The 21,459-nt window shown below is 41.6% G+C and overlaps 1 protein-coding gene across 9 annotated transcripts in view; it reads right to left on the bottom strand.

Annotated features, from left to right (window-relative positions):
* LOC107720457 (septin-5-like) overlaps positions 1-21,459 on the bottom strand; it is a 49,268-nt gene that overhangs the window by 1,517 nt on the left and 26,292 nt on the right. The window contains exons 1-12 of one of the 9 annotated variants that reach the window (XM_016528170.1): positions 10,033-10,132; positions 8,429-8,535; positions 6,509-6,820; positions 4,773-4,869; positions 4,239-4,325; positions 4,037-4,160; positions 3,732-3,866; positions 2,566-2,683; positions 2,385-2,486; positions 1,428-1,524; positions 1,100-1,262; positions 585-684 (exon numbers count right to left, since the gene is read on the bottom strand). In XM_016528170.1, coding sequence (XP_016383656.1) covers positions 585-684; positions 1,100-1,262; positions 1,428-1,524; positions 2,385-2,486; positions 2,566-2,683; positions 3,732-3,866; positions 4,037-4,160; positions 4,239-4,325; positions 4,773-4,869; positions 6,509-6,820; positions 8,429-8,535; positions 10,033-10,096 — 1,506 coding nt within the window. In that variant the 5' untranslated portion in view covers positions 10,097-10,132. Of the gene's footprint in view, positions 1-172; positions 685-1,099; positions 1,263-1,427; positions 1,525-2,384; positions 2,487-2,565; positions 2,684-3,731; positions 3,867-4,036; positions 4,161-4,238; positions 4,326-4,772; positions 4,870-6,508; positions 6,821-8,428; positions 8,543-10,032; positions 10,135-17,656; positions 17,779-21,459 lie in introns of those variants that run through there. The other 8 variants (XM_016528169.1, XM_016528168.1, XM_016528174.1 and 5 more) reach the window with 8 other exon arrangements.

The raw sequence follows: 21,459 nt of genomic DNA, 5'->3' as shown, positions 1-21,459 counted from the left end.
CACAATGACACTATGGACACGCTCCGTGTAACTAGTTAAAATTGCTTATTTCTCTGGATTTAAACATTCTTCGAAACATTTGGGATAATGTAAGTACACAAGTCAGCAAAATACATAACACTGTTCTAGTGGTTTTTGGATATTTTAATAAAAAAATCTTACATATTGTGCCTTTAATTGTCATTAAAATCATATATGTGTGTGCTGGAGATTTCTTAGTCGTATTCACCCAGTCTGGGATGCAGGGTTAAAGTGCATCATGCCAGAGATGTGCAGGCTTTGGAAACTCTAATAAACACAGATTACACACTTACACACACAGCATGTGCTCTACTCTACTGCCTGATAGCGCCGTATGCACCTACAGGGGGCGCCAGTGACCCATCTAACAGTGATCTGGACAGCGGGTGGAGGGTTGATCTGAGGGACTATATGAACCCTATGAGCCGCAGCTAGGACCCTTTGGAGTGAGGGTCGGCGCTGGGTGGGGGATCTGAGTGAGGATCCACTCGCGGCTCTGGCTCCGAATGCTGCTCGTGATGCTGCGTTTGCTCGTGTGGCTCTCGGCTGGGAGAATGCCGTACCTCCTCGTCTTTCTCGCGGATCAGCTTCTCCGTCTCGGTGTCGGTGACGCCGGGCACCATGGGAATGGGGAAGTCGGTGCCGCTCTCCCTGGTCAGTTTGCTGCTCGGAGCAAAACAGCACATGCATGCACGAACGGTCAGTTTCACCGGCATGAGAACTGCTGTCGCAAACTGCAGCGCCAAAAGCATTGTACAAAAACAAGGTGCATATTGATGCTTCATAAGCCATACAACAGAAAAGTTCATTAGAGCTAGAACTGATAGATGAACTATTATCCAGCATAAAATGAACATAATATGAAAAGTAATCTGCTGATATTCAATTTATTGTTTGTGAATATATATTCAGTTCCTAATGTGTTTTAGTGGCATAATATTTAGTTGTGCTCTGCAGTTTGCAGGTAAATCTGTGCAGTGGAAAGAAAGTGACGTGGTTTGGCTCATCAAACCGAACATTAAAGTGAGCGTGATGAAGTGTGCAAGCGCGGTCTGCTGGCTGGAGGACGAGTGCGTACTTGCGGTTGCGCTCTTTCACCACCATGCGGGTCATGCTCTGGATGCAGTGCGCTCTGTAGTTCTCGTAGTGTGTTTCCCGGGTCACGTCCTTCAGATCCTGCATGTGTGATCGGACCAACATGTTCCTCAGCTTCACGAAGTCACAGTGCGCTGGGTTCTCCACTGTCCAACAAACACACACGCACAGTACATATCCAGTCTGCTAATGATCATGAAATATGATGAATATCTTCATTTGGTCTTGTAAATGTAAAGAATTCAATGTAAAGGCAGTCACTGTATGTTTGACTGGTTGTTTCTGAGGCGTGTTTGTTGTCAGGGTCATACCTTCTACTATTCCCCAGGGGTACAGCCGTCCTCGAACCCTCTTGCCTTTAGCTTCCACTACTGTGTTACTGCCGATCACAGCGAAGGGAATGCTGTCCTACAGGAGAACCGTCAGACCAATCATCTCAACACAAATCACACTTCACAGGTGCCACTTTCACAAATAGCCCTTACGAAACAAAAATATTGATGCCATTATTGAATAATGCATTTCCATATATGGGAAACTAGTGCTTATATTTTTTCAATATACTGCAATATACAGTATTCATGGACCATGTATGGCTATATACTGATAAAAAAAACAGAGAAAGCAATGAAGAGAAAACTTGCACTACATTTTTATGTGCAATAGCTTTATTGAAACACAATTTCAATTTCTCAAGAATTAATTTTTTCAAGAGTTAATGCTTGGGTTTACACATATATCATCTCATTTTATTGTCTGCTTAGTTACACATTTGATATGTGAAAATATTTGTGTTGGTATATGTGACTCTGGCTTGTACCACCTAACCAGTCATAAAGGTCAGTTTTATTTATACTTCTTCTGAAAGCTGAATAAATAAGCTTCCATTGATGTATGGTTTGTTAGGATAGGACAATATTTGGCTGAGATACAACTATTTGAAAATCTGGAATCTGAGGGTGCAAAAAAAAATAATATATATTGAAAATCATCTTTAAAGTTGTTCACATGAAGTTCTTAGCAATGCATATTACTAATGATAATATATTTTTGATATATTTACGGTACAAAATTTACAAAATATCTTCATGGAACATGATCTTTACTTAATATCCTAATGATTTTTGGCATAAAAGAAAAATTGATAATTTTGACCCATACAATGTATTGTTGGCCAGGGTCACATATAAGAAAACAAATACCTGAAAAATACTGAAAACAAATATGAAAAGTTTTGGATTTTTGGACAGTTGGATGTCTTTTCTGACCTTGAGCTCTTGGTCTTGCTGTTTGAAGTCCTCATCCTCGTCTGAATCACAGTCTGGAAACTGGTAGATCTTTATCCCGAACTGCTCGATCTCCTCTCGGATCTGAAGGGTTTGACACTGAAGTCAGTTCACGGGACATCTGTACACACACGTGACAGATCTGGACAGCTTGAGCACTTGCCTTGATTTTCTTCTTCTTGACCTCCGCTGGGGTGAGCGTGTCAGCTTTAGCTAGTACAGGAACAATGTTGACCTTCTCATGAAGAGCCTTCATAAACTCCACATCCAGAGGCCGTAACCTGACACACCAACACACATTAACCACTCTCACAACAGAGCAAACTAGACAATGAATGATGGCAGGAAAAATCCAGTCCTAAAGTTTAAAACTTTTAGTTTGAATCCACAAGAATTCTCAACAGAGCTTTGAAGTTGACAAAAAAAATAAAATAAATAAAAACGTGGCTTGGCTTGCCTTCCCGTCACTCATCAGACCGCAGTGACCACACATGACCAGCAGAGGGCACAGATACACTGAGACAGATCATTACTGTGCCCTATGACTGGAATAAGAGATGGACTGTTTTTCCTTTCTTTGTCCGATAAAAACTCATAGTTGTGACTCTGTATGAGTTGTAGGGTCTGGAAGTAATATTTCAGACACACATCAAGCGCTCGATCTTGCTCTCCAAGTACAAAGAACATGTAAAAGCCATTGAGGGAACAAACACGTGGAGCAAAATTGTGAGCCTGCAGCACAAAGCAGTAAGTCGCTGGGGTATATTTGTAGCAATAGCCAACAATACATTGTATGGGTCAAAATTATAGATTTTTCATTTATGCCAAAAATCATTAGGATATTAAGTAAAGATCATGTTCTGTGAAGATATTTAGTAAATTTCCTACCGTAATTCCAGATTTTCAAATATTGTCCTATCCTAACAAACCATACATCAATGGAAAGCTTATTTATTCAGCTTTCAGATGATGCATAAATCTCAATTTGAAAAATTGACCCTTATGACTGGTTTTGTGCTCCAGGGTCACATATATGGGATATGAAAGTGATGTGACGTGTGGCCAAGAATGGTAACCCATACTCGGAAATTGTGCTCTGCGTTTATCCCATCCAAGTGCACACACACTATTGATATTAAAAAACGTTTAATATATGCACATACGCCCTCTGGAGTGAGCTGAGCATTAGTGATTTCATCAAGGACAAATTGGCAGTATCTGACAGAACAGCTCTCATGGGGTTCGAACACCAGCCCTGAGCTTTAACCACTGCACCACACCAGCACAATGAAGCCAAATCCCTCTGATCAGATCTGCTGGCGCTCGTACCCGTGACCGAAGGGTGAGATGAAGTAGAGGCAGCAGTGCACGCGGTTATCCTGGATGTTCTTGCGGTTCAGTCCGCTCTCGTCTCTGAAGTACTGCTCAAACTGCTGGTCGATGTAGTCTGCCACCGACTTCCAGCTGAAAACACAAACGCACAGATCAAAAACGATATTACATCAGCTGTGAAATATTTTATAATTCATGGTAGTATTTGCTGTAGTGCCTTTAATTAATGCATAAATCTCTGTCTTACAGTGAGGATCTAATTGGGATCGTCATTTTATGCAGAATCAGAAACGCTAATGTACCATTCAGTGTTATTGACAGCGTCCCCGAATCCTGGTGTGTCCACGATAGTGAGCTTCAGTTTGACACCCTTCTCCTCGATGTCCACCGTGTGTTTGGTGATCTCCACCGTCTGCGTGATCCTCTCTGCCAACACAACACAGCCGTCAGGACCGTAAAGTGAATATTCACAGCACACACAGTGTTCGAGCAGACAACAGTCACCTTCAGCATTCAGCAGCTTTCTGTCTTTGTAGAGATCTGTCAGGAACAGACTGTTGACCAGGGTGGACTTTCCCAAACCTGACTCTCCTGTGAGGAATAAAACCCCCATCATCATCATCATCAACAACAGTGATATTAAAGCAACAGCTCACATAAAAACGAATATTCTCTCATCACTCCTCACAGCAGACTGGACATCAGTAATACAGTACCATCGTGTCTCTGACGTCGTATCTGAACGAACGCGAAGGTTTGAGATAATAACAGCTTTGAGTTCAGCTGTGACTCCAGACGAGTGCTTGGTCATATGGACGACTGTCATGTCATGTTTTCAGAGCTCGACTGCCTCAATCCTCATTCACTTTCAGCAAGTGGAACGGAGTAGCGTGAACAGTTTGGAAAATGGCGTTTCACTAAATGATTTTTGGCCGAACTATAGCTTTATTATGCAGAAAAGGAGAACACACACTATTCACATTGTTTGTTTTGAAGTTCAGTTGATCTTAAATTACCTGCTACCATTAGGTTAATTACCTGCTACCATTAAAGTGAAGTCAAAGCCCTTCTTCACAGATTTGCGGTGAACCTGATTTGGCAAAGTCGCAAATCCCACATACTCCTTGTCCTGGTCCTAGCAAGAAATAACAGAAGAGAGAGAGCATACAAAAAAGTCAAAGATATTAAAAAGATCACTGAACACATATTTGAAAAGAAATGTAAAAAAATGCATTTTTAACATTGTAAAATCAGAAAAATACAATGATATTAATAAAAAAAAAACATAACTGTTCGATCACATTAATAATGCATATATATGTAGGGATTTCTTAATATGAACAGACTATATACATATATAGTATGTATTGGATAAACTACTCCTGCAAATGTAGTTGATAGAGAGATGACCCAAGAAGCAATAGCCTAATGAAACAATATTTTCTCAATACTGATTCGAAATAGTGAAACGTCAATCTTCATTTTGTAGGCATATCTCTTATTATCCTGGGCCAGTTGCATAAACTTAGCCTCTATGTTAAGACAGTGACTTAAGAACTAGTCTGACCAACTAGCAGTCAACCAAATCAGTCTTTTTTTTCATTTAACTTAGACTAATCAAAGTTTTTATGTAACCAAAAAAAAAAAAAAAATGATGGCCAGTCTTAAAAAAATAGTCTAACCCTTGCATGCAGCACTGAGCAGGAGCTGACACTCTCTGGGAGCCAAACCAGATGAGCCAGGCTTGAAGAAAGGAAGCTGTGGGTGGAGGGTCAGAAACCCAAGAAGAGCTTTACGCCTTTAATTATCATCTTTTACAAACAGGCTACAGACCACCAACAGGATCCAGTTAAAAAAAAAACAGCCTCAGTCAAATGTAAATCCATCCTCCCAAAAAGGAAGTGACACATGAAACAAGCTCAAGAACAAAAATATCAAAAAGGAAGTGACACATGAAACAAGCTCAAGAACAAAAATATGGTTCTGATTCAGAACATAAAAACAACAAAAGGTAACCATTCTTAGACAAAATGAAAAAATTTAACTGCATGCTCCCTTAAGCACTGTTTATTTCTTACCAACATTTCGGCCAAACAAGAAGCCTTTGTATGATTCCGTACAAAACAGAGAACAACAGAAATAAGGGTGATAATCGCACCCTTATGCGATTATATATATATATATATATACATTTTTTTTTTTTTGAGACAAGAATTTAGGATGAATAATTTAAGAATGTAAGAATTTACAATACTTCATTAGTTAATTATTGGATGGTGACCCAGATGTCATTACTCTCACCTGTGCACATCATCATTCTGTTGTTCTCCATTTTGTAAGGAATCCGTTACAGTGTGCAGTTACACGTTTTCTTCATTTAGTCTGTTCCTTTAACTTGCACCTCACAAAGGTGTGTGTACGATTGTTTTACTACTTTAAGCGTTCTTAGACACCCATGGGTGCTACTGAGATCCCTCAGAAACAGTCCTGTGTCAGCAGTGGGATATAGTGATGGTACTGGATGGTGATATCACAGTATTTTGATATGTACCGTAGTACTGAAGGATTACCATTAATGGTGCTGCTAGAAAGTTACCAAAGTATGACACCTGGTATTCCAAGGGTCTTCAAAGAATACCGTGGTTCATTCCAACATGGTACTATAGTACGTTTTGGTTAGTCATTCTCATAGTTGTTCGGAGTGATATTTTGGGCTGTTTGCACACAGACTCTCCTGATGGAAATCAAACCCTCGCTATCCCAGCATGCTTTACCTCAGCAGAGTCATAGGGGTCGTAGCGGCCCCAGGGGCTCTTAGGCCTGGATGGGCTGATGGGAGACGGCAGGCTAAAGTGGCCCCGCGGAGCCCCGTGTCTGGACTCGTGCTCTATCTCTCCAGGGCCCCTGGGTGCCGCCGCGGGCCTCAGGAAGGTGGGTGTTCCTGGGGTGTGGGGTCTGCTGTGACGCTCGCCCTCACTATCGGTCCTATGGGGCCCGTGGTGGGCGAACGGGTGGCCCTCTCTGGGCGGGTGATGTCCCATGATGTGCTCCAGCTCCGAGTCCTCCGAGTCTTTCTTAGGGAAGTGCTGAGGTCAGGAGGGTTAGGACAAGTTTGGGGTGGGGCCAGAACACACGGGCAGGTGTGAAAGTGGTTTAATATGGAAAATTAAGGTCATGGAGAAGAGAAGCAAAAGGAGTATAGACCATTTAGTGGTTAGATACAAAACACTGTGCATGCCTTACAAAAGATTACAATGGTAAATACCTGTTTACTAGAGTAGTAGCCCAGTGAAACATTTTGCCAGACATTAAGGTTACCATGGTAAAAGTTTGACAAGGCTTTATGAGTCCAAGAAAAGCACATTAGTAGTAAAAGGAGTGTTCCTGAGGAAGCACACATCTACATCACTGCTGTTAGTGACCACACGGGATGAGTGACATCAGACACAACACAGATGGCACTGATTACTGTATTGATAATAATGACGGGATCCATGCTCTAGATGCGGTGGCGATTCCAGCTCCACACACCCCGAGAGGACCGTCACACTCACAGATGAGAGTCTATCCACAGCACACGTGTGCTGGACGTGTACAGAACTCTATTAAATGCTCAAAAGAGGAGTGACAACCATATTTAACTGCACTGTTGTCATTAAACTCTTCCAATGGCTTCTGTTCAGAGAAGGCCATGAAAGGATGCATGTATTAAACAGCATAAGCAGCCCCTGTGTCCCAGAGAACAGCACTAAAGGGTGCGTGTGATAGTCGGGCAATCTGACACTCTCTTGTACAGCACTGGGGTTTCCACCGCTCTAAACCTGTCTGGATAAATAATGCATTGCGGTGCAGTGAATTCATGTTTGAGGTGCAGACACGGACCTGACCCTGGAAAAGCGTCATATGGTCAATCTGTTGCCACAACCTGGAAGAAGCAAACACTGAACGGAGTCCTGCCTGCTGTTCCCATCCATCCTTTCTCCAAAGTGCTTGTCCTCTGTAGAGCTCCCAGTGTCTCGAGCCAAAGACTGGCCAGTCCAGTTCTCACTGAATTTATCTGTGTTTTCCGTTCTGTCAAACTGATCAGTGCCATTGAACAGTTGGTTCAAGGCCACATCTTAAATGAAATTAGATGATAAAGAACATTTTAAAGTCAACATGAAATGGCTTTTGCAACCCATTTGACTTATGTAATGAAACACATTTCTGAAAGCAAGAAGATATTTAAAAAGAAAACAATGTGAGACAGAGCTTGAAGAGTTAATGTGATGGTGTGTTTCAGAGTGTGAGTTTGCAGTGGATTGTGGGGGATTATTGCTCTCCTGAAACACACTTTGAGGAGCCTTTTTTAATGGGAACATGGAGGCTGAAGGTTCGAAGCATCTCCATGTATCTCACTGGTTACCTTGGGATACATAAAGCATTATTTGCTATTACATTAATGTTAATAGCTATTTGATTTATGACTGATTCAGTTCTTACATTTTGATGAAGATTTTGAAGACAACCCTTTTTTTCTCAAGAATAATGTGCACTGAGAAATTGCTCACGATATGAAAGTACACAAGGTCAATTGTGATTTGACTTTAACAAATTAACAAAGAAAGCATGCTAGGTTCCACATCTAAGGGCAGTCAGTGGGGCAGCATCAGAGGTCAGAGGTCAAGCGGACCGAGCACAGGGAGCATCAGTACCTTTTCCACTTCATGCGCCCTGGGCTCAGGCGACGCTGGCATAGAGTCCTGCTCATCTGACGCCGAGTCGGCTTCACGCTCACTGTCCTCCATGGCTACTGTACACTCTGCCATCTCCAACCACAAGAGAGGAGGTGCACGGGTGGGAACGGAGCGTTTCAAGGGGCAGTGTTTAAGGGTGGGGTTAATGTTTGTTGGGAAGGATGGCGAGAGGATGAGAGAAAAAGAAAAAGATGAAATGATTAAATAAACGCAATGAATTAAAGCAAGAGGTCTTGATGCAGCCAATGGACATAAAAGCAGAAGATGCCGGATCCAACATCAGCTATAGAAGAACACTAGAGATATTTCAATATGCTGTACGGACTAAACATGCTAGCATGAACCACTCGCCCAGTGTCAGTGTTTAGAGCACACATCGCCACCACAGCTTTATTTACAGCAAAAAGAAACTAGATTTTTACACTTCTTACACAAAAAAAGGGTCCTAAATATGAAAATGTTGTTGCAGGCCCTGTGTTTAGTGATGGCTGTGCGACATAACATTCAAAATGAGTATTGGTAAAACATTTTTGTTAATGAGATTGATCACCACAGTCTGGTTACTTTAATCTTCTAATTAAAGAAGCGGGACTAGAGATCATAAACCCAGTGGGCTGGATAGAAAAGGTCATAAGTTACCATTAATACAGTACATCTAGTGACTCTTAATTATAATGCTAAAACAATATCAACAGTGACGCTTGACTTGACCAGCAGCACTAATTAAGAGTTCCAGCGATTAGGTGACGGTGACCCGCTTTACACCCCATGTGTGCTGCAGAGATCAATGTTCGATATCCATCGCCATGGGCTTTACTGGCCTATTTGTGCTCACTGCTCAATACAGCCTCCAGAGCAGCCAGTGGAGTGCCAGATGCTGACGTTTGCTGTAATATAATGAAAGTTCTCATAGTAAAGCATTATTCCAGCTCATCTAATTGGACATATTATTGAGATGTTATGGATGTGCTGAAGGTCCGTCTGAGCGGTCTGACCAACAGCTCATATCACAGCATTTTACATCATGTACCACAATACATCACAACATAGTTATTTTTATATTGTTAATTTAAAAAAATGCATTCATAAATTACATTACAAATGAAAGGTACTTCTTTTTTTTTTTGTTGGTCTTTTTATTTGTAACTTGATGAGCAGAAACCAGTTGGTTTACTTGGTTGTGAAATAGGAGATACACACACACACACCGTGAGCACATCAGCTAAATTCTGTATTAAGGAAGTTGTGATGTTGCTCATCAACCGTAAACAACTAAACTCTTCTGCGTGTTATGCCTAATAAATGCCACCTAATAAAAAGCTTCTTTAGGACGCGTCTTGCTCTCTATTTTCAGAATAACAAAGTAGTTTTGCCCACTGATATATCTACCAGGAGCATATACATCAGCAGCATCCTCACACAATTAATCTGTTCTCTGTTTGGTCTTGTGGAAGCTAGGCCTAATAAAACATATATATCATAAATAAAATAATACGAATGAGGAACAGTAATCTCTGGCACACATATTCCCCATTCATCTCAGCATGCAAGCAGATTCTCACCTGAAACGCCTCTAGGAGGATGAAACAATCTAAACTTCTTGCCTTGTCGAAGCCAGCTCCTCATTCCCTTTCCCCGCTCAAGACCCAGCAGCCGACTCAACAGCTCCGGCTTTTATAGCACGACGTCCAGGGACGCGGCGCCCTTCACTGCATCGAGCTGCCCGCTGCCCCAGGGCACCAATCAGCAGCCGCCTCCACCGCAGCGGATCGACACGGAGCCCATCACACGACACGAGTCCAGCCCAAAGCGCTGAACCAGAGCCCGGAGACAACTGCATTTACCTCTTCACCAGATCTAGAGTAAGAACAGCCACAGAGCCACTGCTACGAGCACACGGCCGTCATCTCCATTAATGTTATGGTGCATTATGAGGAATTAATGACTGTTCTGATGTTGGGGGACCTGCTCAGTTCGTAGGCCTCTGCAGATCAAAGCAGTGCTTTCAGCCTTACAGTGCATGATGGGATTTTGTTTGTGAGCCCCTCGCAAGCTGCTGATTTCTGAGAATGTCAATAATGAGCTTCAAATTCCGAGTCAGGTGCAAACAATAAATACGCCCAAGTGCTGCGCAGACCGAATCTTTGTGTTTTTGGATGTCATACACCGTTCGGTCTGAGCAGCACCGCATTAAGTCGATCACAGGTACTGAAGACCTGCTGCAACCTCTTGATTGGACCAGTCTGTACCAATCACATTTTCCCTACACCGTGTAAGGTACGTAAGTACCGTGTACAGCGTGTATGTAAGCTGCTGACCCCCACCTGCGTGACAATCACCGAAGACGTTCAGGTGGCATTGTGAAACGTAAGAATCTAATTTCTTAGGACTGAGCGATAAAACAATTTCATATTGAGTCACGCTAAAATTTATATCGATAACAATGAAAAAGCTCTGGACATTTTTACTCAATATGGATTAATCTAACAGCAGAAATAAATGTGACAACAGCCAGGCGGTGTTTGTCACTAACAGGCTAACTCTGCATGTTGTGAGAGTCTCTGTGTGAATGAACGGCACGGTTTCATCTGATACACAAACTCAAACACACGCGGCGCTGGCGGTGATTTCAGCATGCGTCTCAATATATGAGGACATGAACTACATCTCCAGAGCTGCTCTGAGAGTCACTTCAGCAGCTTTACAGCGTTTACTCTGAGAAAAACCACCGTCAGACACACACTGAGACTGAAAGTAAAACTAAAAGACCTTCACGACAACCCGTCAAAATAAAAGTCAGATTTAACTTGAAGAAATTATGACAGGAATATATTACTGTTGTATACTAAAATGTAATTCTCAAGTATTAATAATAATAATAATAATAATTTAAAGGAATATCATACAACCAAGGTATTTTTCATAAATGTATACAGTTATATAATACTGTTCTGCAGCATCTTATTTGACAAAAAATGCAGTTTATATTGTAACATTTATGTACTATACACTTTTTGCCACACACAAAGTATACACACGCTATAAACTACAACATTTGTTTTTTAGATTTATTTTCTTAATAATTGTGCCAATAAAAAAATCTGACTTGATGGTAAATTACCTTAGAAGTAATATTAGGCATCTAATGAGGGGTGTTTCCCAAAAGCAACTATGGTCACAAGTTCCGTCGTTACCAATAGATTTCAATGGAACCAACCACCATAGTTAGCTAACAATGCTTTTGGGAAACGCACCCCAGCATAGGTGGGAGGAAAGTTTCTAAACAGTCCATCTAGTGCCACATTAATCATAATTTATAGTATTAAGTTTAATTTGTGGATAAAAGTATTAAATTAAAAATAAATGGTTGGATCCAGCTAGGGGTATTTGATTGATTCAGTCACTGAAATCTGCATTTACATATGCACGGTCAAGAGCATTCAGTTATAAGACAAGTGAGAAGCAATGGCCTTTGGTTTCATTTACACCGAACGTCACACAGCAGGTCTGAAAATGTGAAGGAGTAAATGAGTTCATCATCACTATTTCAGACTAACGAATGGCTAACGAATAACCCGTACCAGGGCAGAGCCTAGACAGGGCTTACTTCTGTGTAGGTCCACTGAAGTGCCTTGAAACACGCAGCGTTATGCTATGTGCTGACGTAATTTCAACTGAAACAGGAAGACGGGGCGGGACATATTGAGCAGCCCCGTCCCCTTTTTAAATAGCCAATAGCGCTTTGTTTATTTCACAGCTTGGGCCAGAGCCTTTGAGCTCGGTATAGCTGCATTTGACAGCTTATGACAGTGACCGTCTGATAGATTAGCCCTTTAGATTCAATATGAAACTGTTACTAAAGCAAAACAGTGATTATAATGATGCTGAGGATGTGTAGTTTGAAAATTGTGTAATTTATGATGGTGCAGGGCACCGGTGTTATCACTTCTACTCGTTAGTGCCGTTATCTGACCGTTTCTCCTCCTAATCTGTCCCAAATCGCTATAATATAAAGCATTCTGTGTAGAATTCTAATGGGTCCGATACGTTTTGTGGTCTGCACGACTCGCGTATGATCCGCTCCGTGATATTGTGTCTCTGGACCGGAGCAGACTGTGTGCGCTGTGACGGTTCGCGAACTCAACACAACGCAACACAATGCAACACAACACAACACAATGCAACACACAACGCAACACACAACACAACGCAACACTCAACACACAACGCAACACAACACAACACAAACACAACACCGAACACACAACACAACACACACAACACACAAAACAACACAAAACAAACACAACACAAACACAAAACAACACACAACACAACACAACAACACCACACAACACAACACACAACACAACACAACACAACACAACACAACAACACCACACAACACAACACAATACAAACACAAACACAAAACAACACACAACACAACACAATGCGAAACCAGACTTCTTTGGACCAAATGGTCTGAATCGTTCCTTATTCCCCATATAGTGCACTACACGCCATTCAGCATACAGAAAACACAACACAAAACAACACACAACACAACACAACACAACACAACACACAAAACAACACAACACAACACAACACACAACACAACAACACCACACACAACAACACCACACAACACAACACAACGCAACACAACACAAACACCACACACAACAACACCACACAACACCACACAACACAACGCAACACACAACGCAACACAATGCAACTCAACACAACACAACTCAACACCACACAACACAACACAGCACAACTCAACACCACACAACACAACACAACACAAAACGCAACACACAACGCAACACAACACAACTCAACACAACACAACACAACACAACACACAACACAACGCGAAACCCAGCGTCTATTTATAGTGTAGGGGGCGGGACATTTCAGATTCTAGAGAGCATTTGATTGGAGAGAAAGTTTGATGAGAAGTACAGGATGACGTCATCAAAACTGTTGATTCATATTGCCAGAAGTGAGAGACCATGTAAGTTTTGAATGCTTATGTCTTCTAATTATGAATTTTGTCATCGTTTTGGAGCACACTAGCTTATAGATAACTATAAGGCTAACATATTCATACTAAAAGCCAAAAAAATTCAATTTTGATTTCATGGGGACTTTAAGGACTTCTAAGAAGATTACAAGAATTGTTTAAAGTGTTGTATAAACTAGTCTACTAGTGTCACATGGTGTGCCAGTGCTACAGTTACCAACCATTAAACCATTAAAAAAATATGGAATATAAGGAGGCAAACAGCGCCTTTTATGCACGCTATAAGCAAAACGCATGAACGCCTCACACACTCACATTGATTATTACAGACATAACCTAGATTCAAATGAAATGAAAGTTTCAGAGATGCAGACTCTTCTTTTATCTATCTACAGTACTTGAATAAGTCCATCCAGTTTAACTGCACAGACATTTGAAGGAAATGAGCAGCAGATCAGCCACAAAAACACAGCCAGCTTTAACCTCGACTGGGACAGAGCACAGCTTATTCACCGATAGTAAGTCTGGAAGATCAAAAGGTGCCAAACCATCTAAGGACTTAAAAACAAAAGGTCATATTTTAAAGTTTACAATAATTTACGATTCCAGTTGGTGTAACATGTTCACTGTTAACACTGGTCAAAAGTCCAGTAGCAGTGTTCAAGACCATTTGGATTTGTGCAATGAAAAACGGACTTATTCCTGTGTATAAAGAGTTGCAGATTCAATTTACAATTTGACAAAAATGTATGATTAACATATTTGTTTGTCAAACTTAATGGCAGAACCAAATATGACCCATGTTTGTCCACAGATGGTTTAATACAGTGCACCAAATTAGCAAGGTTAAGATTAATAATTCCTTTAGAAACAGAGGGCCCGAAAACAATAACTTCAGTCTTGTTCTCATTAAAATTTAAAGAGATCCCAGATCTAAGATCATGCAGGCAGGCAAGCATGGATTCGAAACCTTTCTTGTCATGCTACTCAAAGGCAAATAAATTGAAATATACATAGACTACAGTACTAGACTGCAGAATGTAGTTTACAATGCCATCAAGTTCAGATTATCCTAGAAATGTTCAGGAAGTCTTGTGAAATGTGGCTTTGATATTAGAGGACCTTCAAGTCCGTGAAAAGGGAAAGCAGGTCATCAGGTTACTGTGGTCAAACCTGCTCAGCCACGCGTGAAGATTTCAGTGCTGCGAGTGAAGAGAGCTGATCTCAGTACAGAGCGAGTGGACGCAGCTGAAGTCACACACTTTACCACAAACATACTGTTCAACCAACCCAAAGACAAACGACAGCTAGCGAGGTTAAAGAGTAACTGTGATTATTCATTTGATGAATAGAATTACATTTATATTAGCCAGTCTCAGTAAAATACTTCATGTTAGTTAAATAATTTTTAATAAATGATAAAAATTCAATACTAGAAGCTCCCATCCCATCTGAATGGCTGAAGCTGTGAGTTCACACAGTCTGATGGGATTCTTTGACAGCTGTAGTTCAGCTCCGGCTCACTGATGTCTGCGCACAGTCCTGGTCTGTCACTGCAAACAATGACACATCTACACCGCGCCGCCTCACAGCGCTCTGCACTGACGTGCTCTCCGTCTCTCTTTTAGTGTTTGCTCAAGCTGCTGTTCTCAAGGTTTGGAATGATAAAATATATCTTGTAGTTACATGTAATTGACCTCCTAAAGAATGTCTCCTAAATGTCAACCGATGGCTCAACCAATAGTGTGAGATCCAAGGGCGTGTCTATGTGGTGGCCAGGGGTGGCACCGGCCCCCCCTGAAATTTGACTGGCCACCCCAGGTGCCCCCCCAACCAGACAGGGGCGTGTCTAGAGCATTTTAAATGGGGGGGCCAGTCGGGGGCACTGGCTCAAAAGAGGGTGGCTGAGGGTTCGGGGGGGATGGAGGTTGTGTTTGCGGAACGATGTATGTTATAATACATCGTGTACAGCTTGCTTCCATTTAGTGAGATAAGCCTACTCCTTACCTGAATCAGAAAAAAAGCTCTTCGTCTTCAGTGATGCGAAGACAACGTTTGAGCGTGTACACGCAATATCTGAGCGAGAGCAGAGCCAATTCATAAAAGAACAATATTTAAAAGCACAAGTAATGTCGCAAGACATCTGGTAGCAAGGGCGTGTCTATGTGGTGGCCAGGGGTGGCACCGGCCCCCCCTGAAATTTGGCTGGCCACCCCAGGTGCCCCCCCAACCAGATGTCTTGCGATAGGCTTGTTTTTAGTGAGTGAATCCCGCATAAATATAAGCTGTCACTCTTTGTTTAGTGAGTGTACACGATGTATTATAACATACATCGTTCCGCAAACACATATACTTGCAAGCTGATAAATAAAATTATAATAATAATAAGCAGATAACTTATCTTTTGTTTATTATTATTATCATTATTAAATCATTTTGTCAATTCCTTATACATACATAAATATATATATATATATATAATGTGTGTGTGTATGACATAAATTTAAAGTAATTGAAAGTAATTGAAACTAATGTTTATTACTCATGAAATATCAAGATAATATTAGCCATCAAAATTTGGCATCATTCAAAAAAAAACAAAAAAACATATCAGCTGATCATTACTTTAAAAAACCATACAGATAATTATGAATTTTACACAAAAGCAGATCAGTTTCCTGATCAGACTACAATGCACTGTATCACATCCAAGTCTGATGAAATCAAACCAAAACATCCTCAGAGCTTGACTAAAACATCTGCTGATTTCTGTGGCTGTGGTCAGAAACCAGCTCCTGCTATTGAGTTTAGACTTGTCTCTAAGTTACTGTAAATGCATTGTGCAAACGCCAAGTCAACATCCACAAATTCAAATAAGTGTGCAAAGTGCAGACATACCTCAGAACCGCTGTTTACTTCAGAGTTTGCTGCCATTGTTACTGATGGAGAGCAAAGGGTCAGTGTGTGGAGAGAGAGAGATCGACACATGACCCACTGACTGTCTCTCAAGTGGACCATTGACACTCTATCTACAATCTCAATTAGGAGTGTCAATGGTCCATTTGAGAGATAGGTGGCGGTAATGCACTTATAAGTCTGCGATCCGCCGTAAAGCAAGAAGAAGAAGAAGATGCGAACGCGCTCAGGACAGTTCAGACATTGCAGTAAATCAGAGGTAAAAAACAATATAAATACTGTTCAGTTTCTTGCACAGACCGATTGTTTCGTGTCTTTACACATCAATGTATCGTCACGAGCCGCAGGGTTTAATTTGGTTTCGTTTGTGTATGTTTTTTTGACTCTCAAAGCCGTGATTCCCATCCACTTCCATTATATGACTGACAGACTGCAACGGTTTGAGTTAAAAATCTTTGTTTGTGTTCTACTGAAGAAACAAAGTCACCTACATCTTGGATGCCCTGGGGGTAAGCAGATAAACATCACATTTTCATTTTTGGGTGAACTATCCCTTTAACAAATGAACTGATACATTTGTATAAATATAGATTTCTGTATTGTTTTGGGTGAGAAATGTGCCGCACACCCCACACTAGCACTGCACTTTTCACAGCCTCTCAGAGATGTTTGTGAAGTTGCTGTCTGCAGCCTCTGACCGTAGTACCAAGCAAAGCCTGGTGCCGCCGCTAAACATGTCACACACACATCTGAGCCCTCTCAGCACAAAGGAGCCAAACACACACACACACGACAAGACTCAAACACATGCTCCAACATCTCAGGTCTGCAGAAACTCTCCTCACACTGAAAACCGACCCTTTGGTCACAAGGAGGATACAGCAAAGCATTCTGGGAAGTGTTCTGTCTCCATTCAAGAGTCCGTAACAGATGATAATCTCAGAGCATTAGTGTTCAGTTGTTCTCTTTTTGAGCTTAAATCTGTCAGTGAAGGACAGACAGAGGTATCTATCTAAATCTACTTATATATATATATATATATATATACACACACACAGTGGCGACTATAATGAACCAGCACTAATCTGGAGCTTAATCTAGAAGACGACTAACAGACAACATTTGCTCAGTAAGACACCATAAGACAAGCCTAGATATTAATTTAACTATCACTTGAATATTTTCCCACAGATGTAATGGTTAAAAACTAAAGAGAAGAGACACAGACTGACACACTGTCTGAAGGAAGGCCACCATCAGAATCAGAAACTCTTATCAATCATATACTGTAATAGAACAGACGTTCTGCTCTGTTCAGCTTTTTGTGAGTTCGATGTCGTGGATGGACTGTGGATGATGACGTCACACACACGTGTGCTGATGACGGGACAGAGCGGCGCCCTCTGCTGGCCGACATCCACAGGTCATATAGACATTTTCATTTACTTATTTATGAATGCTTTTGGACTTTAAAGTCTCACCATTTTGGAAACGTCCTATTGACATTCTTTGTTCTATTTCTGCTGAGGCAGACATTTATACACGTCAAAAATGTCAACATACATGTCAAATATATGGTGTGACAAAATTTATGAAAACATGGTGTGTCATACATGTCAAAATGTATGAAAATATTTCAAGGCAATTATATTAAACTAAACTCATTCTGCCACATGCCACACTATATCAGATCATTTTAGTTTATATTTTCTAAAAGGAATCAATTTCAGTGCTAAACACAGTGAACAGAGAATGCTAAACATTAATAGTTAGCTTTAATTTGTTTAATTGTTACACACCATTTTATATGATAATCCTTAATAAATCAGTATGCATTAATTGATCCATTGCATACTGTATATTAATGTATGCATTTAGTTTAGTATTGAAAGTTATTATGCTGACTAGTAATACAAAGAAATATATCCATTAAATGGATATTTGTTTTGAAATGGTACGTAAGAGCCCATTTCTCCAGGATGTCCTGGTCTCAGGTCTAAATCAGATCACTTAGTAAAGCAACAGCATAAATCATTCATGAAACGTAATGGTGCAGGATGAGTTACACGCCAAAGATTGGAACAAACCGTGTTTCAGTAACAGTGATGCTCGACTTGAACGCCTCACACAGCAGAATCTTCTCATTAGAATACATCTGCTTCCTTGCAAAGCAAACATAAGCAAACATATCAAAGCGTGCTCAGTACTTCCCACAGAGAGTACATGTTATGGTCTCTAGGTCTGAAAACATCGTCTCACTGTTTCCCACATACCTAGTTAGTTCTTAACTGCAGACTACGCTCTTAAGGACTGACTGGCGCTGCCAAAGTACCTTTCCCAGACTTCCTGTCACATTCAATTAGAGTCTTTATCTACAAGTCTTCTAAGTTCCTGTTCAAACTCGATGCAGCTCGGGCCATCGAGATCTGCTAATGAAGCACTTCCCACAGTGGGACAAAGGCCAGACGAGGCCGGCCAGAGGCCATTAGAGGTGCGGAGAGATGCCGTTATCATGGGCACCTGCGGCTTTGACCTGACCGTTCCCAGTCATGTGCAGCTGCTCCCCTGCTAGTGGCTAAAAGAAATGCAAATTACATGCTGGTGTGCTGATTTATGGATCAGAATGGCAGCGCTGACTTTTGCTGCTTCGTTTTGTGTAAATCCCAAGACTTCATTTCCGCAAAGGAAATGAGCAAACATGTTATGCTTCAGGTCGTTGTACAGTTATGCCTGTTCACCCAGAAATGATCATGCTCTTATCATTTTACTCAACCTCATGTCTGTCCAAATTCATATGACTCTTTTCTTTTGTGTAACACAGAAGTAAATCAGCAGCTCTGGGTCTGTTCTTTACACAGGTCTTGTTTTACTTCAGATGACTTAGAACTTAGAACACAAGTCATATTAAATATATTTTGTGCTGTTTTATTGTCGCTTTTGGAGCATGACAACTCCCCAGTCAGCAGGGGAGGTCCGTCACATCAAACCAGCAGCGCACCTTCAGAAGTACTGACCAAAATCAATCGTACGTGAACAATCAAGCATTTTTGCACATGTTAATGAGCCTTATTCAGACGGATACACAGTGAATACAGCGGCATTCTCACTGTCAACAGCCATGACTCTCCAGAGGGAAAGCGGGATTACACTGTCTATTGATTTTCAGTGGACCTCGAGTGAAAGAAATAGTGAATGGCACAATTACTTATCCCATAAAGAATAATGATTCATGGTCTTGAATGGTTCTTACGTAAAGTTCTCTGTGCCAAAACGGCAAGGGGTGGAGATCGACTTCACCTGAGTGACAAACAATAGTTGTAGACATAACAACAGAGGAATGTGGAAGGTCGAGCCCCGGTCTTGGATTTGTTTGCTGCATTGTGAAATAGCTTTAGTCGCTATCAAGGTGGCCTAATTCCAGTGCATGGGGTTCATTACAAACAGAATGGCCTGACAAAACACCTAAAAGTGTGCGATGGATGAAAACAAACCTCTCGTTTATTACCTCGTTGTGAGTCGCCCTTCCTAGTGGTACAGGTGTATGAGGGGTTCAAAAAGATTTTGTGATATGGTCATGTTTTCAGAAACGTGACCACATTGCATTTGTAGTGTAAACATTGATCTCTGACCATGAGTCCTGACCTGCCAGAAGGGGTTGCACCCAAACCAAACAGTTTTCAAGGTCCCAGGGACTGCGGCCGTACATGGCAATCTGTCTCCACTGACCAACTGTGATCCAATCACCCTGAAGAAGTGAAACCAGGGCCATAGTCACTCTCTGAATCTCGTGACACAGGAGAGGTGTCTACATACTTGAAGGAAACACGTGAAATGTGCATTTGACTTGAGCAGGTAAATTATCTAGAATGTCCGGAGGAATTCTGTGCCTTTTTTTTTGGGGGGGTGATATTCTATCCTCTATTGCAACACCCCTCCCTACAGTGTATCCTCTGAACGATTATCCCATTATGCCATTAGAGCACGCTGACTGGGCAACACATACTGTACTTCAGCCAACAGGTCACTGAGTTTGCAAGCCTGACACTGCCCATAAATCATCTCAATGTGTCTGTGACCACAGTCTCCAGAGCTTAAAGGGATAGTTCACCCAAAAATGAAAATTAGCCCATGATTTACTCACCCTCAGGGCATCCAAGGCGTATCTGACATTCCTATTTCAGACGAACACAATCACAGTTATATTTAAAATTGTCCTGGCTATTTCAAGCTGTATAATGGCAGTGAATGGTGCCCCTGTTTTTGAAGCCTAAAAAACTGCATCCATCCATCATAAAACTACTCCACACGGCTCTGGGGTGTTAATAAAGGCCTTCTGAAGGGAACCGATGCATTAGTGTAAGAAAAATATTGATTTTTAGAAATGTATAAACTGTAATCTCCAGCTTCTGGTTGCTCAAGCAGGCGCGTTCACGACAAGGTGTTCAAGCGTATGATGCAGACGAAGCGGAAGATGCAACGTAAGCTCCGGGGAGAAGAGTGTAGTCTCGCGAGAGTAAGCTCCGGGGAGAAGAGTGTAGCCTCGCGAGAGTAAGCTCCGGGGAGAAGAGTGTAGTCTCGCGAGAGTAAGCTCCGGGGAGAAGAGTGTAGTCTCGCAGCATAATACGAATACGAAGACCTGGAATACTAATTTTAGCAGGGGAACCCCGCCAAAAAACATGTATTTTACCCCTCGGAACGCGATTTTTAACTGAGGACCTCCTCGAAACGCGATTGGGCTAGTTTTGGGCTAGTTTTGAGAAGCGATTGGGTGGGTTTTCTTGTGAAAACCTGGCAACCCTGGCTGCAGCCTCCTCCATCCCGCGGAGTTCCTGGTCGGTATACTCCGGTTCAAACAAATATGGCTGGGCAAAAAACTCATATCGAAGTTCTCCGACATTTTTCACTCAGAATCTTCGTTTTATAGTAGTAGTTTGTGACAGGTGTTTTGTTTTGCTTTCTCCTCTGTGCTTCCACGTTCGTCACTCGAGCTTACTCTCGCGAGACTACACTCTTCTCCCCGGAGCTTACGTTGCCC

This window comes from Sinocyclocheilus rhinocerous, unplaced genomic scaffold, assembly GCF_001515625.1.
Source record: "Sinocyclocheilus rhinocerous isolate Xijiao unplaced genomic scaffold, SAMN03320098_v1.1 scaffold601, whole genome shotgun sequence".
In the NCBI taxonomy this organism is placed as follows: domain Eukaryota; kingdom Metazoa; phylum Chordata; class Actinopteri; order Cypriniformes; family Cyprinidae; genus Sinocyclocheilus; species Sinocyclocheilus rhinocerous.
Note: the sequence above shows the minus strand (reverse complement) of the source record. Positions and strands in the feature narration are given on the sequence as shown.